Consider the following 16,715-nt stretch of genomic DNA (forward strand, 5'->3'; position numbering starts at 1 on the left):
GATGCAGGATGATGTTATCACACAACTGTCCAGGGAGTTTTGCTGGCCAACAGCATTGATGCTCAGATCCGTGCCGACCGGAACCCCGCTGCACGAGAACGTACCAATCGGCCGGTGCGGTCATTGACAGGGAAGCCAGTCTGAGGTGGGTGCAAGATCCGAAAGAGCAGTTGTCGATCAAAAGCTGCTAAAAACCCCGTCTGCTGTCTGCCGTCTGCTGCATTGCGTCCGTGAACTCATACGATGTGCAACAAGGTTTTCCAACCCGGCTCGACGCTTTCCATGTACATCGGAGGGCAAGAGCTTTGCCTTTGAAGTAATAAATGACCCTATGCGTTTGTTGTGCAATCAGTAACCCGCCACACCTGCGTCGATATTGGTAGACTTTTTGATGGAAGCTTCTATCGCCAAGAATTAATTTCAGATGGGCCTTATTATTACCGTTGCAGTCAGGTGCCCAGACCAGACTTCCTGTCCCTGACTGTGGCGCAAGCTTCATGTGGCTTAGTTGCCATGCGGTGTGGCTCAATACCTGGAGGTTAATGTAATGTATTGTACAATACTACACCGATACTACGGAGTACAGTACATAACATACTTCACGTCCCTCGGTTGAGTTTGCGGTGACGGCCCGTTGTCCAACACTTTGTTTCATGTTTAGATAACGATCACGCCTTATTATCTTGTGTAGTTAGTTACGTAGGTTAGTTGACTTCCATGAGCAGCCCCACTTCACAAGGGACGGTGTGCCTCTCTGCCTCCCGCGTGAAGAACGGCTCCTCGCAAATGTAGCTCCCTATGTGCAAGGATTTTCGTTCGAGGGGTTACCTAACTTACCATGTTTGTGATGGATAGCCGCGCGTCTTCTGACCGGGACCCATGAATACCTTGTACCCGGTAGGTACCTCTCGCCGGCCTACCATCTCGCCGACTCCCTACTACTGTGTACACTGTCTCCCCCTGAGCAGAACAATTGATACAGGAAAATCAATCCACCACCACACAAGTCACCACAGCTAGGTAAAAGCACATGCAATTTGAACATTAGCTATACTAATGGAAGCTAAGCAAGAATGTAATATTGTAAAAGGAAAGGGAGCATCATGAAGTGTTTATTTATATTGCGTCGTGGCTGATGTAATTGTGGTGTTCTAAGAACTGTGTAGGGTGCAGGGTGGGCCGACAAAAAAAGGTCAGCGGCACATCATCGGACCGTGGGTGCCGACTGTCCATATCGGCTGCCGTGCCAGAAGCTCTTCCAGAAGCTCTTGCTTTCCAGGCGCCGCTGAGCCGGTCAACACCAGGCCATGAACCCGATGACAAAACTTGAACTTCGTGCTCGACTTGCAGACCGCTCCTTGGACGCGACGATGATGACTTCATTCGCCGCTGGTCCATGCGCTGCCTTTGTGGTAGGCTTGTTAGCAACTTGCCTAGGAATGCCGAGGAGCCACTAACGTTAATACATAACAGAGCAAACCGGGGCTGCCTTGTCGGTGGTTGATGAAACAACTCCCGTTTCATCGCCATGTTTTTGGTCCGCTTTGCTCAACCTGAACTCTCGTCCATCCCGCTTGTGAACGATTGCCGCCTTGTTGCTTCCATCCTCCGAGATTATTCGTCCCACGAATAGCATACCTGCAGTCGTCAAACAATTCATGGCTATTATAGTACTATACATTCACCTCGAGCTAGAGGGACGGCCTTCAAGAGCAATACAACAGAGGCACTGAAATGACGGTTGTGCGGAACTTTCCTCTTGCCTTGTTCTCAAATAACTAAAAGGCGCTGCGAAGCTTTTCCGTTTTTGCAGCGTTGGTGCTAGACGGCTGATGGGCTAACAAAGAGCTTCCGTAACATGACACAGGTTAGAGGTGGCCTCGCTAGAAGACAAAGCCAACCCGCCGGTGCCATCTTGGTCCTTGTGATATATTCCGAGACGGCTAGTGTACAATACATACGTGATGAGGCTTCCTGGATCCTGACACATGCCGTAGTTATTCTAGACTCTCGTTACCGACAAGCGCTTTGGTTGGCCCGTGCTTGGTTTCATTTCAGGGGTCAGGCCAAGCGATGCGGAAGCTGCTTTGATGGCCTGTCCAATCCGACGTCGGCATTACTGTGTAGTTAACCTTAGGTGCCCCTCACCTTGACCTTTCGGAGGAAAGTTTGGAGGCGCGGACACCACACATTCGCTCCCGCCGCTGGACGTTCCCGAGCCAGCGCCCATCATCAGCCTGAATTAGCCCATGCCTTTCTCTCTGCAGTGAACCCCTGGCTGCGAGCCCCACTCATCCTCAGGGAATCCCTCATGAGAGAGCATGTCAGCGACCGACCACGCCGCTGAGCTGTTCCCGAGAACTTTCAGTTTCTCACTCTTCAAGCTCGCTGGTGTTTCGCCGTGTTGCACAGCACACCGCGTCAAACGCAGCTCCGTTGGCGGTCTGTGTTTTCTTTGTCTAACGGACAGTAAGGTCCTCCGCGGCCGCTTCAGCAGCCCACGCAGCCCGTAAAAGGAAACTCGCGTCATACTTCAATTCGCCGTGCCTGTCTAGAACCGACTCGGCCAATCTCACTTCTTGTCTGATTGCCAGGCGGAGGTCAACCGAACCCGGAAAAATACAATCTGCAAGACTGCCTCAGCAACCGCCAGCTTGGTTCTCCGCCATGGCGATGCTTGCATCGAAAACGTTCCCGGCCTCGCTGGGCTCCCAGCCCTCTGGCATCGTGGCCACCGCACCGCAATCTGCGTACCAACCTGCGAGGCGAGCCGCGGCAGCCCCAATGACGACGCAGAATTACGCCAGCCCGACCGAATCCGAGTTTGACGACGTCGATGGGCCCGATTCAGTGAAGAACTGGGACGAGGACAGGGTGTGCGAGTATCTGCGGAGCGTCAAGTGCGGCGAGTACGAGAAGGTGTTCCGCAAGAACCACATCAATGGCGAGAACCTGCTGGAGATAGACAAGGAAGTCCTGAAAGAGATGGGCGTCGAGAAGGTTGGAGACCGGGTGCGCCTATTCTTAGGTATCAAGAAGCTGCGGACAAAGACATACGCTAGCCAGAGGAGGCGGCATAGGGTTGGTCACCGACGCTGGATGCTAACCATACATGTGGCTGAGCGCTGACTGTTGCGTCCAGGATTCGTTTGCTGGCCTTGACGCGCAGTATGTTCCGTCGTCTTCCTCGCCTCGGCCCCCCGCTGCCCGCACGGTAGCGCAGGCACCGTCAAACAAGCGGTATTCTCGCCAGTACGATATCTCGAATGCTGCTCACATCGCCGATAACTCGAAGCCTTCGTCAAGACCTACTTCGCCGCTCCCGAGCGCCGACTACAAAACCAGCCGTCAGCGGTATGCGCAACAGCCGTCGTATGCCGGTCAGCCCACGCCTGCCTCGGCGAGATTTCCCATCTCTCCGCCCGAGCAGTCGCATTCGGGACGGTTGCACACAAGAAATCAGTCCAGTATGGATGGCTCGCTGATGGCCGCCTTGCCGCCGGGGCAAGACGTTATCCGCGTAATTTCTACAGGCGGCCTGACCAAAGTGGTCAAGATCGCTGATTGCAACACAATCGAAGAGGTCATGCGTGTTACACTCCGGAAGTTCTCTTTGAGGGAAGACCAGGAGAGAAACTACTGCTTCTGGGTTCTGAACGGCGTCGATCCGGACCCGAACCAGTGCCGTCGCCTGGGTGATACCGAGCTGTGGAGAGTCATCAAGGACCACACGCGATCGGAACGGAACCGCTTGATCCTCAGGCGCGTGCCCACCGGAGAACCAGGACAAGCAGAGCTCGAGAGAGCTGCGGCCATTGCTATGGAGGAAGCGCTACAAAATCAGCAGCGCGTCATGGAGAACATGGACAAACGCAGCCAGCTGAAGGCACAGAAGCTTCTCGGCGAAAACTGGGAGACAATACAGCCTCCTCTTTCACCTGCCTCCTATCAGGACCGCGAAAGATACAATACCGCCAGAGACCTAGAGCGGCCAGCGGTAATCGAGACGGCCCGTGCAGTCCCCCGCCGCAAAGGCTTGCTGCGTCAGTTCGGCGGGCTCAGGCCGCCAAGCGAGTTGATTGCCTCCGATCTCACCAGCTACTTCCCGGATCACTCTCGGGAGGCCATCGATAGGACAGCACGCATGTCCATGAGACGGTCCCAGCGTCTCAGCAGGGTCAATCATCGCCTTAGCGTGGCGAGCACATTGAGCTTCGCTTCGAGCATCCAAGATGTGCCGCCGATCCCAACCATTGCCGACAGCTGGCTGACCGCTTCCAACCAAATCGCCAAGGTTCGCCCACGCGAACCGCGGTTCGCCCAATACCGAGACTCGGTCGCCTCTTCGGTGCTTGATACGTTGCAGGAGGAGTCATCGTCGATCGAGCCCAACCGGAAATCATACGTGTCCTTCGCCGACAGTGGTTCGGATACGGCTGCGCTGAGCATCACTGATCCGGACGGCAACGTTGTGCGGCACAGTTACTTTGACGGGAGCACGACCGGCTCTGGCGGCTCTTCAATACAGGATGTCAACCAAGCTCTTACCGAGGACGGCGAGGATGCCGACGAAGAGCTACAGAGCTTCCTCGCTGGCGAGTCTTGGGATGACAGCAAATGGATGAAGGGCGCGCTGATCGGCCAGGGTTCCTTCGGCAGCGTCTACCTTGCCCTTCACGCCGTCACGGGCGAGCTTCTCGCCGTTAAGCAAGTCGAGACGCCGTCGCCTGGCGCGAACGGCCAGAACGATTCGCGGAAGAAGAGCATGATTGAGGCCCTGAAGCGCGAAATCAGCCTCCTGCGCGATCTCCGCCATCCCAACATTGTGCAGTACCTCGGCTGCGGCTCCTCGGCCGAGTACCTTAACATTTTCCTCGAATACGTCCCCGGTGGCTCGGTGCAGACCATGTTGAACTCGTACGGCGCGCTTCCAGAGCCGCTCGTCCGCAGCTTTGTCCGTCAGATCCTCAACGGCCTTTCGTACCTCCATAACCGCGACATCATCCACCGCGACATCAAGGGCGCCAATATTCTGGTCGACAACAAGGGCACAATCAAAATCTCGGATTTCGGCATCTCCAAGAAGCTAGAAGCCACCAACATCCTCAACGGCGCAAACAACAACAAGCACCGCCCCTCCCTGCAAGGTTCGGTCTTCTGGATGGCGCCTGAGGTAGTCAAACAGACCTCCTACACACGGAAAGCGGATATCTGGTCGCTCGGCTGTTTGGTGGTCGAGATGATGACGGGCCAGCACCCCTTCCCCGACTGCACGCAGCTGCAGGCCATCTTCAAGATCGGCGGCGCGAAGGCCACGCCCACGATTCCCGAGCACGCGAGCGACGAGGCCAAGCAGTTCTTGGCGCAGACGTTCGAGATCGACCATAATAAGCGGCCCAGCGCGGACGACTTGATGTTGAGTCCTTTCCTGACGCCGCCCGCTTAGCTCAGTGGGCGTCTCGCTTGGACAAAACTTGTCTAGATATTGCGCTAATCTCTTCTTTTTCTCTTTTCATCTCTTCGCTTCGTCGACACCCAGTGGTTAGTTAATTGCATTTGCTTTTTGCTCTGCTTTTTACAGGTCATGCGGAGCAAAACTCTTTCTCCGCTTTGGTCTTGGAGATGTACATTCTGTCCTTCTACTTCTTTTTGGTGTATATGTGCGCAGACTCTCTTTCTACTGGGTAGACGCGAGCGTGCGGAGATCTTCTGATGAATGTCACGAAATGGTTTAGTATGGCCCGGATGTCGGATACCTATTGAGGACATTGGATGAAAGGCCAGAAACAGCTTTGGCCTTGCGGTGGTGTTTGGCAAGGATAGGAGTAAAAGTTTGTGATGTAGTACAGTACACACATGGATACATGGTATCTGCTTGTCAAACTGAGGTTGCGAATGCAATGATGAGTTACCGGCATCTTGGTTACTAAAAGTAGCCCTGGCCGCTCCTTTCTCTGTGATTGCAAGTGGCCATTACGAAGTACTAGTGAACACCTGAGGTAACTCTATACCTTACGGACTTGTTGCCTGCGCCGTCTCACTTTATGTGTTTAGTGTTATCCCTCCTACCATCCTGCACAGCTAGAGTACTCTCTGTAAGGTAAGTGACAGAAAGGATTGCGGCGCGACTGCTGTGGTGTGCCAACCTGTTCACGGGATCTCCTGATGACATGATACTCCTTGAACGTTCTCGGACAATGCTGGAAGAAATGTGATTGCCTGTCCCACAGCGTCCATTCTTAGACATCCTCTTGTGTGTATCTGAATGCCCCTGCTTGCTGTGAGGCACGTAACTCTGACGCAAATCAACTCATTCCCCCCCTCCACCTCCCTTTATCTCCTTTTCCTTCCAGTTTTGTGTTCTTTTCTAGATGTATGATTGGTAAGCTGTCATCAAGTGAGTCGTATGGAGCGTTGGTCCTTGGTGTGCTTCCACATGTACTAGATGAAAAATCGGCAAGATATACATATCAGTCGATTAGCTGGATCTACCAAGCTCACCACCGCCAAGACGGGCCGCTGAGGTCTGGTCTGATATGCCGATTCTGCGTTAAATGGGGAGCATATTAAGGTGCACGTGGCATGTTGCTATATATATATCCTTTGACATTACACTGCATGTACGCTGCTGAACTTGGAGTTGCAGGGTAACATTCTCGGGATGTTAATGAAGTCCGGTGTATGTACTGTATGTACTCTTGGAGGCGGGAGGGGAAGCGGGAATCCGTCGCCGCACGGGGTTATAGGTTACAACCCGCCTAGGCCGGAAGTGGTTGAAATGAATTCTTCCCACATTCTGGAAATCGTAGCGAGGGTGCCTGTAGTCAATATTTGTTGACAAACGGTTGGTTACTCTTGGTACATGTCCCTGGACTTCAAGGAGTTGCACCCCCGGTGATTGGGCCGTTGCTACTCAACAGGTCATAGTAAGGGATAGCATACTTCTATGACACAACTAATTTCAATCACTACTTCGTGAACTCGGAAGGAATGGAGATAATTTGTACATACCTATGTTCTTAGTCAACCTAGTAACCGAATCGGGAAATGGCATAAACAATCCTTTTTATGCCCATTCAGCGATTACACTTACACAGGTCTGCAGCGCCAAGACCTTCCTAATCCGTCGTCACCCAGGTCAAGCCGCATCGCCCAATCTACTGCTAGACTCGACCCTTTGCTTCCTCCAACCCAGATCCTATTACGGCGCCATGTGTGTCTTGTGCAGCTTCGCCTTGATCTTGTCCTTCAGACTATGCTTCTCTTTACCAATGTGTTCACCCTCCTGGCCATGGCCAACCTCTTTGCCGTGGTGCACTCCCTTTTCGTCAAGAAGTCCTATAATAAACCGTCGATTAGCACATCACGCTCACTCCGCCTTGAGACGTACGCGTCGGAGCACAAAAAAGAAAATGCTCCAGCAGAAATAACTTACGGTCAGCCTCTCTTCCCGCACCAGGTCGGGAAGCGTCGAAGTCTCCACCATCCGCCTTTAGCCCACTCGAGTGCACGTATTCTTCACCTCCGACTCCTTTGCCCTTCATGGCCAATTTATTAGTCCCCTCAACTCCACCGCCGGCCTCGCCGCCAAGACTCTTGCCACTGTCCCTTCTTCTGTGGCCCTCCACGCCTTCCTCCTCCTGTCCAGCTCGCTGAGCCAGGTCTGAGCTCGCACTCCCAGTCTGCGGAGCCGATTCGGACTTGGCCGCTCCGGCATCCCAGCCGTGCTCGCGGGCTATGTCTGCGAGCGGGCGAGGGCCGGGACCAGAGGTGTCAATGTCCGGGTTGTCCTCCTGGGTTTGGGGCTTCGCCTTCTGCTCGTCACGTACTGGGACGGGCTTGCTGACGGTGGGGCCGGTAATGACGTCGGCGGCGGCGGTGGTGGTTGCCTGTTTGTTGGACTTTTCGGATGGAGAAGGAGCAGGAGGGCGAGTGTCGTTTTGGGCCTTGGTGGAATCATCGCGCATCGAGATGGCCGAGGGGGCATTCTTGTCCGGGCCAGCGGGGCTGGAAGGCTGCTGCTCCGCCGTGCGGGCTTCCTCTTTGTGCGGTTTCTCTTCGGGCTCCTTCTCCATCTCATGAGGCATCTCTTTGCCAAGCTTCTCTTGGGTTCCCGGGATAGTGGCTGGCTTCTGTTCGTGCGATGGCTCTGCCTTCTTGCCGAGCTCGGGGCCGGGCATCGCTGCTGCGGCTGCGGCTGGGCCAGCCCCCGGAATTCCGCTTGCTGGTTTGTCCGGCGTCGTGCCGCTAACTGATGCTTCGGTGCCCTTCCTCTCCGTATCTTCCTGCTCCCCAGCCTTCAGGGCCGCGTCGTTGGATTCTGCTCATGATGTGTTTAGCACCACGTCCGGTTCAGTACGAACATACATAGTGGGTTTCTCTGTTGAATTGTTAGTCCAAGAGGCTCGGAAAGGTTGGGTCGCTTCGGTTGCCTACCACCAATGTTTCCAGCATCATATGGCTCGCCTGCGGCCACGTTGCCCATCTTGCCGGAAACGGGTTCCTCGTGAGACTGGCTCTCGCCCCAAACGGCCTTGGTGGCCGTTTGGGCAGCCGAGGATGCCGTCTGCGCAGCGGAATGGGCAAGGTTGCTGATGGTTTCCATGATGTTTGTTAAATGCAAATCCGGAGATCTACTTGGTTTGGTGATGAATCAATCGTACTGTAGTTGCTTCGGCAGGGTATAACGGGACTCCTTAAGGACCTAGGTAGGGAAACTGCAAGCTGATATATGTGCATTCAACAAGCTCCTTCATGCTACGCTTCTTCGCCTCAATCAACCACGGGGGAAGGAGTGACGTATGATGAGGGGCTCGATCAGGATCGGTAACAACCCCAGAAAACTGAAGTAACGTTTTGTACTCTAATTGTACGACACGCAAAGCCACGGATACGGCCATGGCACGCATTGATGTGCTGCCAGCTGCCCGGTATATTATGTAGTATGCTACTGAAATTCGTGTATATATAATAGGACTTACATTACTGTCTGCAAGCAATATAACCTTGGATGAAGAGGCATCATCAAGCTAACCACATATTTGGCCGTGATACGCGGCCGTCCGGATCTGTTTATGAGCTCTCGAAAAACTGAAGCAGTCCAATTTCATCAGACCACCCGGGCCTCTAATAGAAGAGCCGTACATTCAATACGAGGCGGTACACCTGCTGTCTCGAAGCAAACAAAATTGACAATATCTGGTAAAAGCCATCGAGAGGCGGATTGGGCGAACATGACGTTGATGGGCTACATCTGACGTAATCCCGTCGATCCGCACCACGGAAATGGCACCTGTCACGCGAGGTTGCCATGCTCTCGGCTTGCCATGACAAAAGCTTATGGTCGCTTGGCTTTGCAATGTCTCAACCTGAAAACCATGGGGCCGTTCTGTCTAGACTCGCGAGAGTCTGAAGGTGCTGCAGACATGGCGTATCCACTGAGTCAGTGGTGCAAAGTTGCAAAAACAGAAGGTCGTACCCGGAATCGAACCGGGGTTGCCGGAATGTCCTGAAGGAATCAGAATCCGGAGTGATAACCGCTACACTATACAACCGTTTGTCGTACAACCGACTGTTGGTACAGCGATACTGAGCGCTTGCTTATAAGGAATAGTAACCGATCACATTATGATCGTAATTCGTTCATAACACCGCAGCAGGTGATTGCGGCGGAAATAGAAACCCGGGCAGTAGGTGGTTATTTTGTTGAATTTACACCTCCTTGGAAACATGAGCTCTAGGACATGTCAGGTTCGGAAAGAGAGTGAATGCGCTACAGATAATGCAGCAGTTGCATGGCACCTGGGCAGTAGTAAAGAGCACTTGCAGGAGTGCGGCGGCAAAGCCTGCGGCCGTATATTGCGTCGCGACCATAACAACCACAACCCAGCTGCCCTCACAACTTGACACTCTTGACCAAATCCGTCTTGATGCCCGACATCTCGCCTTGGTAGCCGCCCCGGCCCTCCCCACCCTTGTACACGGCCTTGATGCTCTTCAACTTCTTCTGCTTCTCCTCGAACTTCATCCTCTTCTTCACACGCGGGTTGCGCACCTCCTTCTTGCGGTGCGGCGTCAACCCCTTGTTCTTTTGGATCTGGTATGTGATCTGCCGCTTGCCGTCGGGCCCGATCTGCTCCGTCTCCACCACGCGCTCGCCCTTGCGTGCCTGCGCGAGCGCCTCGTACCGAGCCGCCTTGTCGGCCCGCTTCTTCTGCGCGCCCTGCGCCACCATGTCATAATACTCGTCCTCCTCGCCGCGCACCTGCTTGGCCACGGCGGCGTCATCGCCATCGCTATCGTCACCGCCTAGGTCGGCACCAAACTTGCTGCCCTTCTTACCGCGATGTTCCGCCTCGGCGTTGAGACGGGCCTGCCGGTCCCTCTGCGAGTTGGGTTAGTAGGATGTTCTGGTACGTGCTCCTAGGAGTTCAATGTATCACTTACGAGTCGTTCGCGGTACGGAATGTCCATATCACCACCGGCGTCGCAACCAGCGCCAGCACGCTTGTTGGCCTTCTGGACGATCTGCGAAGTATAGAACTTTAGGCTCTTCTTTCGGCGGGCCTTATCGGCGGCGGTGCGAGCATCGAGACTCTCCTCTTCGCCAAAGTCGGACCGATTATCGTCGTTGGCCGCATCAGTCGACACCGCAGGCGCGGAAACCGCCTTTCCGGCCTTTTTGGTGCCCTTGAGCAGCGTTGACAGCTCTGCCAGAGACTGCTCGACAGCCTTGGCTTTCTTGGCCTCCTCTGCCGCCTTCTTCTTGTTTGCTTTGATCTCGGCCTTGGAAAGTTTCTCGGCTTTCCGCTTCGGTAACGGCATAGCATCCAGCATCTCAAGATCTTCCTCAGGTGGCGAGAGCATGCCGGTGCTCGGAGCAATTGACGCTTTCGACTTGAGGTGTTTGACCTTCAACCACGCTTCGCGGCACTCCACAAGGGTTTCCATGACCTCATGATCCCTGAGTTCTGACGGGGTCAGAGTGCCCACTGACCCATTGCTGTCTCGTGAAGGGGATGTCAGAATAGCAAAGTAGCTCGCCAACGCAGCAACGTAGCACCCGGCTAACCAGGACTTGATCACTTCCAACGACTTGGCAGGTCTCCCTTCAGCTTCCTTTTGCAAACTGGGCAGCATGGGCTGCAATTCCCTGAACTCGTCCACCAGGTAGTCGAATTCGGGATACCGAGTCTGCAACAGCTTGTACCTCTCCTCGGGTCCCATATCGTCTGTCACCTCGACCTCCTTCAAGACTTCTGTCACCACCTCCTGTTCTTCCCCAGCTTGTTCTGTCGGCACTAGCCATTCGCTCTCGTCGAAGGCGAAATCGGCCTCCTGCATCTTAGCCAACTTCTTGGCTTGAAGCCGTCGGGCTTCTGCCTCTTCTTCCTATAAAGCGTATCAGTTACCCGCTCGCAGGTAAGGAACGGGTCTTCGACAACATACCAAGGCATCCGCTTCCGTCTCTATATTATCAGCATTGTAGTACTCTTTTTTTGAGGCGCCCCACCAGCCTTCATCTCCCTCCTCTTCTCCTCCCTTGGCTTCCTCTTCAAACACATCATCATCCGGTGCGGCAACCTTCCTGGCCCCCTTCCTTTTCCTGTCGACTTCCTCCTCCTCCTCCTCTTCCTCACTCCCGTCCGACTCGTCCTCCCCAAGGATCTCCTCGTCCGAGGCCTCTAGGAATGCGTCTTCCTTCTCCTGTCTTTTGAGGCGCTTGGAGCGCGGCTCGTCGTCATCATCTAAGCCGATTCGATCTTGGTTTGCCCAGTACTCGTCCTCAGAGTCGGCGACATCTTCGTATGTCTTGATGGTAAGGCGCGCATCTTTGGGGTCAACTTCACGCGGGCCGCTGGGCTCGGGATTGCGGGGGGCTTTTCTCTTTTTGGCCATTGTGACAGAAGGAATCAGGTTACGCGACCGCAAAGCAAATCGTAGTCTCCTGAGTTTGTGCCTGTAATAAGGGAGATGCTCGGCCGAAGGGGACGATATGTGTTGCGCTGTGTCTGCGGAAAACGATGGATGGGTGTGGGGTTCGTCTTGAACTTCCCGCCTGTGGCAGAAACTTTTTTATGGCCGTTCCACCTCAAGGAACGAGGCCGGCTTGTGGTCCCCACCACTCCCGCGGCTCGCCCCGCTTACATGCAGCTCCTAAGACCCACTGCGCTCCCCGGAGTCTGGGACCAGCAGAACCAATCGTGCCCCCTGTGTACTGTGTAGGATGCCGTGTATGAACAACGAACAAATGTCCCCCAGTTCACTTATTGATCATCAATGGCAACTTAAAGCTCGCTCATGGATACTTTGCAGCGGCTCGGTGTCCCGTCGCGCATTGTCACCACCGGAGGACTCGGTGCGCTCTTAATCCTCTTCGCAAGCATGGCGATATTCGGCAGAAAGAACCACATGCCAGTCGAGGGCCGGGTATGCTTATATTTCTTTAAGCTTCTTATCAGTAGTATGTAAAACACCGCTAACGCCAGCCCAGACGGTTCTCATTACCGGCGCCTCCGAGGGTATGGGCCGCAGCGCAGCGATCCAGCTCGCCGCCAAAGGCGCGAACGTGATCCTTGTGTCGCGCAACATAGGCCGTCTGGAGGAAGCCCTCGCCGAGGTCAAGGCGGCCGCTTCCTCACCGGCCACCCAGCGGTTCACCTACATCTCGGCCGACGTCTCTGAGTTCGACTACGCCTCGACGGTCATTGCCCAGGCCATTGCCTGGAACGGCGGCCAGGCGCCGGACATCGTCTGGTGCATCGCAGGCATGTCAACGCCCATGCTCTGGACCGACGACGCGGCGCTATCAGCTGCCCGCCGCAACATGGACGTGAATTACTTCGGCTCGGCCGAGATGTCGCGCGCCATCCTGCGCGAGTGGCTCGCCCCGGAGAACAGCACAGGCCCCAAGTCAGAGCCCAAGCACATCATCTTCACCGCCTCGGTACTCGCGCTGTTCGCCATTGTCGGCTACGGCCCGTACTCGCCCTCGAAATGGGCGCTGAGGGGTCTTGCCGACACGTTGGCCATGGAGCTGAATCTGTATCCGGATAATCCGGTCAAGGTGCATGTCGTCTACCCGGCCACCATCACAAGTCCTGGATTGGAGAGAGAGAACCAGACTAAGCCCGGCATTACGCTTGAGCTGGAGAAAGATGAGCCGCCTGAGACGCCGGACACGGTGGCGAGGCGGGCGATTGCGGGTTTAGAGAAGGGAGAGTACTTTGTTGCCGTGTCTTTTTTGGGGACTTTGATGCGATGTGGTGTGATGGGTGGGTCACCGAGGAACAGCTGGGTATTTGATACGCTTCTAGGGTGGTTAGTGCCGATTGTCTACTTTTTCGTGCTCAGAGGCATGAATGCCCAGGTCAAGGGGTGGACGAAGACACATGGTCATCCGGCAATGGGCGTGAAGAGGACATAGCCCTGTTCTTAGGATGCGGCGCCTAGTTACATACTCAGAGGACTAATGTGGAGGATTCTATCATTTGGTTGCAACCCGTTGGTAATGGCGGCTTATATAGCTTCCTTGCTTACTTTATTTACATTCACATTATATTTATGAACATGTACATCTTCTCTACAGGAATACTCGGGTAGTGCGTGACCAAGCGGCCCTGAATGCAATGCTCCTTCATACTGAACCATGGTGTGCATTTACTGCAGCTTCAGGAGCGCGCTTTTCCCTGGCTCGTAGTAAAGGTTTCTGTCCGCGTTGTCGCCCCCTTCGCGGACCATCAATACGACCCGTCAAATCTCAGAAGCAGTCCGGGCCAGAAGCATACGCAAGGTAAAGATCATTCCAATCGCCCGAAGTAGAGCGTTTGGTTAGAGCTTGCTTGCTACAGGTCGCCCCTGGACAGTTTGCTCTAAAGTTGTTTGAGAGCAAAACACTGGCATGCTTTAAATCTACCTGGCCGACGACGGACATGCGGAAAGCGCCGCACCTCTGAGACTTATTTACAAGCAATTTGTCAAAGCAAGAATGGAAAGCACATGGAGTTTGTTAGTTAGAGCAAGACTTTTGGATGATCATTACGAAGATTCAAAAGAACTACCTGGTGGTGCTTAGCCGCAGAACGTTCCATTAATTATAAGGAGCCTGAGTTCAAAAAATGCCCAGCATCATTCCCCCTGTTCGCAACTGATGAGATCGAAGTTACACAATACCCACGCCGCACAGACCATCTGCATGCACGGACATTTTTTTCAACCCAGTTCGATCGCTGATTGGACAACACCCCACTCCGCCAGTCCGCCACGCCTCCGTCGCGGTTCAGCTTCCGCTTCAACCTCACCCTCCGAAAATACCAGATTTACAGCTGACGACAGCTGCGCATTCTCAGCGATCCTGACACTAGCATTAGCCGCGCCTGGGAGCATCTGGAATACTGGATTCCGGTTGCCTGGCTCGAGCATGAAACCGTCGGCCATCCGGTCGCAACGCAATAAGGTGACCAAGCCAACCCCTCCGGCACGCGGCCGCGTCCCGCGCCAGGTGGCGGGACAACTGGCTGCGCACGAAGCCCACGCACACGCGCAAGCGCTGGGCGGCGACTTAAAGGCAGACCCCGGCTCCGTCTTCGACGAAGCGGCGATGGGTGCCCAGGACTATGCGGCAGCCGCCGCCGCCGCCGCTGCCATGGAGACGGACCTCAACGAGGATGCTCATGGCGAAGCCGAGGTCGAGGCCAACATGGAAGACGACGACGGCCCCGGCGGCACGTCCGGCCTAGCGCCGCATGTTGATCTCGCAGCTGCCAACATGATCGCCAACGGCAACGGCGCCGGGAGCGCCATGTCTCAGCCCGTCCAGGAGCAGCTGCACGAGATGCAGCAGAGCCTGGCACATGCCCACCACGCCCAGCATGCTCATCAGCAGCAGCATCACCCGCACCAGCACCCGCACCAGCACCAGCATCAGCCGCCGGCGCAAATGGGCAACGCGCAGCAGATGCAGCCGGGACACCATGCCCTGGACCCGTCAATGGTGAAGACGACAGAGGAGCTCGCAAGGGAATCTGGGTACGGCGAGCTCAACGTCGAGAGCGCTCTGGCCAAGAGACTCGCCCGTGAACCAGGCCAGCGCCTCGCCCAACAGCGTAGGCCAGAGCAGGTTCTCAACCTAGCGCGACGCAGTAACGTGGAGGCCTTGTTTGCCCATATCGCTGGAGTGCCGGCGCAGGTTCCATGCAAGAACTGCCACAAGGGTCACGGCCCTTGGACCAGTTGCATCGTCGTCGACGGCCAGATGTGCGGCAGCTGCGCCAACTGCTGGTTCAACGCGAGCGGAGCGAGATGCAGCTTTCATGGTATGCCCGTACCTACACCCCAGCTGGAATCAAGCAACTCCTGACATTTCCCCGTTCACAGAGACCCGTAATCCTCAGGTTGTCACTCAGCACCCGGCAATCCTGCCGGCCAGTGGTGCCGGTCTTGCGAGCGACCCTGCCTACCGCTTCGCCGCTACTACGCACCCTCTCCTCCAGTCCCATGGCGCCGCTATGGGAGGCGTCAGCCATCCCGGGGCATTGTTGACTAGCAATCCAATGCTGCAACAGATGGTGAATAGAGCCATGGGCGAGGTCCGCAATGCTGACAAGGCTACGCGCCAACTTATGTTGATCGATATCACCGCGAAGCAGCTGGCCCTGCAAATCGCCGACTACGAAGAAATGGTCGCCAGTCAGGATACCGCGGGGGGTCATGTTCCGGGCCAGCAGGTCATGGGCGATGATGCCGGAGCTTAGAATCTCTCTGGCGGCGCTAATGCTTGGGGTACTACGCCAACTCCCTTTACCGGGATGGGCTTCTCGTAGGCACAGCTCCTTTGGGTTCGCGATAATGGACCGGAGTTGCTTTGGCGTGTTAGTTACCACACACCGGACAGTTTTCCCGGCAACGCGGACTTCAGAGTGGGCACCCATAAGAAGGGACGGAGTCCTGCCGCGGGTTTCAATGGCCAGAATGATGACTAGGTGCCAGTCTGAGGCGAGGCGGGACAGTCCCCGTTCAATTCCTGCCCACCAAGCTACGGCCTCCCCGGACTATTGTCTACGACATGAGATGCGAAGCATTACCTACCTTTCTGTGTTTCTTGAAGGCAATTGCCACTCCGTTTACTTCGACTGCCTAGCCCGGCACGGCTGATTATCGATTATTAATATGCATCGGCCGCCGCCAGCCCGTTTCTTTCCGTATTCTCCTGTCGACGATCCGGTAGATCAATGCTAACCCCTCGACACTGGGCGGGTCTGCGAGGAGTTATCGTGCACATTGGGGCGAGGGGGAGGGAGGGGAATGGGCCCTGTTGTCCAGCAAGAATGATGAAACGGACTGTCCGAGAAGGTGTTTCGAATTTATGGTCAAGGAGTAGGGCTTTTGAAAAGCTGGGCCTGGTTTGGTTTTGTCTTTCTGACAGTCGTGCTTCCAAAATATATACCTACACGAGTGGGTGCATTTACATTACCTTAGTCCGCCGGTGCACAATGGTGTTCTTTACAGTGTGCTCTCGGTGTAGCGAATGAATCGTTTGTCCATTACTGTGCTCCTAACTTTACACCTCGAAACTTTCCGCCTTCCGCAAGCAACCCGTCCGTTTCAACCCATCTCTAGTAGGCCTCACTTCCGTACGGTTAGAGTGGCAGAAACAGAAGGAAGTGAAGAGGGGAAAGGAAAGGGGGAATAGAAAAGCAAATAAAACGAAGAAGGAA

The 16,715-nt window shown here is 55.0% G+C and overlaps 4 protein-coding genes and 1 non-coding gene across 5 annotated transcripts; 2 read left to right on the forward strand and 3 right to left on the reverse strand.

Moving 5' to 3' along the window:
• Positions 1-2,507: 2,507 nt before the first annotated feature.
• Positions 2,508-5,468, forward strand: B0T15DRAFT_307714 (kinase-like domain-containing protein). Its single transcript, XM_062863887.1, has 2 exons — positions 2,508-3,081; positions 3,143-5,468. Exons 1-2 carry the CDS (start codon positions 2,668-2,670, stop codon positions 5,444-5,446), a joined length of 2,718 nt encoding a protein of 905 aa, XP_062718276.1. The 5' UTR covers positions 2,508-2,667; the 3' UTR covers positions 5,447-5,468.
• A 1,501-nt stretch (positions 5,469-6,969) lies between these two features.
• Positions 6,970-8,836, reverse strand: B0T15DRAFT_543093 (uncharacterized protein). The gene is made up of 2 exons (XM_062869961.1): positions 8,440-8,836; positions 6,970-8,320 (listed from the first exon to the last, which is right to left on the reverse strand). The coding sequence occupies exons 1-2, from the start codon at positions 8,603-8,605 to the stop codon at positions 7,356-7,358; spliced, it is 1,131 nt and encodes a 376-aa protein (XP_062718277.1). The 5' UTR covers positions 8,606-8,836; the 3' UTR covers positions 6,970-7,355.
• A 633-nt stretch (positions 8,837-9,469) lies between these two features.
• Positions 9,470-9,554, reverse strand: B0T15DRAFT_t206. The gene has a single exon. It is a non-coding gene; the product is annotated as a tRNA-Gln (tRNA).
• A 182-nt stretch (positions 9,555-9,736) lies between these two features.
• B0T15DRAFT_505525 (Sas10 C-terminal domain-containing protein) lies at positions 9,737-12,075 on the reverse strand. Its single transcript, XM_062867530.1, has 3 exons — positions 11,449-12,075; positions 10,447-11,391; positions 9,737-10,384 (listed from the first exon to the last, which is right to left on the reverse strand). The coding sequence occupies exons 1-3, from the start codon at positions 11,896-11,898 to the stop codon at positions 9,896-9,898; spliced, it is 1,884 nt and encodes a 627-aa protein (XP_062718278.1). The 5' UTR covers positions 11,899-12,075; the 3' UTR covers positions 9,737-9,895.
• Positions 12,076-12,384: 309 nt separating this feature from the next.
• B0T15DRAFT_514530 (uncharacterized protein) lies at positions 12,385-15,752 on the forward strand (the record flags this gene model as incomplete). Its single annotated transcript, XM_062868129.1, has 6 exons — positions 12,385-12,429; positions 12,494-13,320; positions 13,589-13,601; positions 13,669-13,792; positions 14,325-15,314; positions 15,376-15,752. 6 exons carry the CDS (start codon positions 12,385-12,387, stop codon positions 15,750-15,752), a joined length of 2,376 nt encoding a protein of 791 aa, XP_062718279.1.
• Positions 15,753-16,715: the final 963 nt, after the last annotated feature.

Source organism: Chaetomium strumarium (genome assembly GCF_033439665.1).
Source record: "Chaetomium strumarium strain CBS 333.67 chromosome Unknown B0T15scaffold_7, whole genome shotgun sequence".
Classification (NCBI taxonomy): domain Eukaryota; kingdom Fungi; phylum Ascomycota; class Sordariomycetes; order Sordariales; family Chaetomiaceae; genus Chaetomium; species Chaetomium strumarium.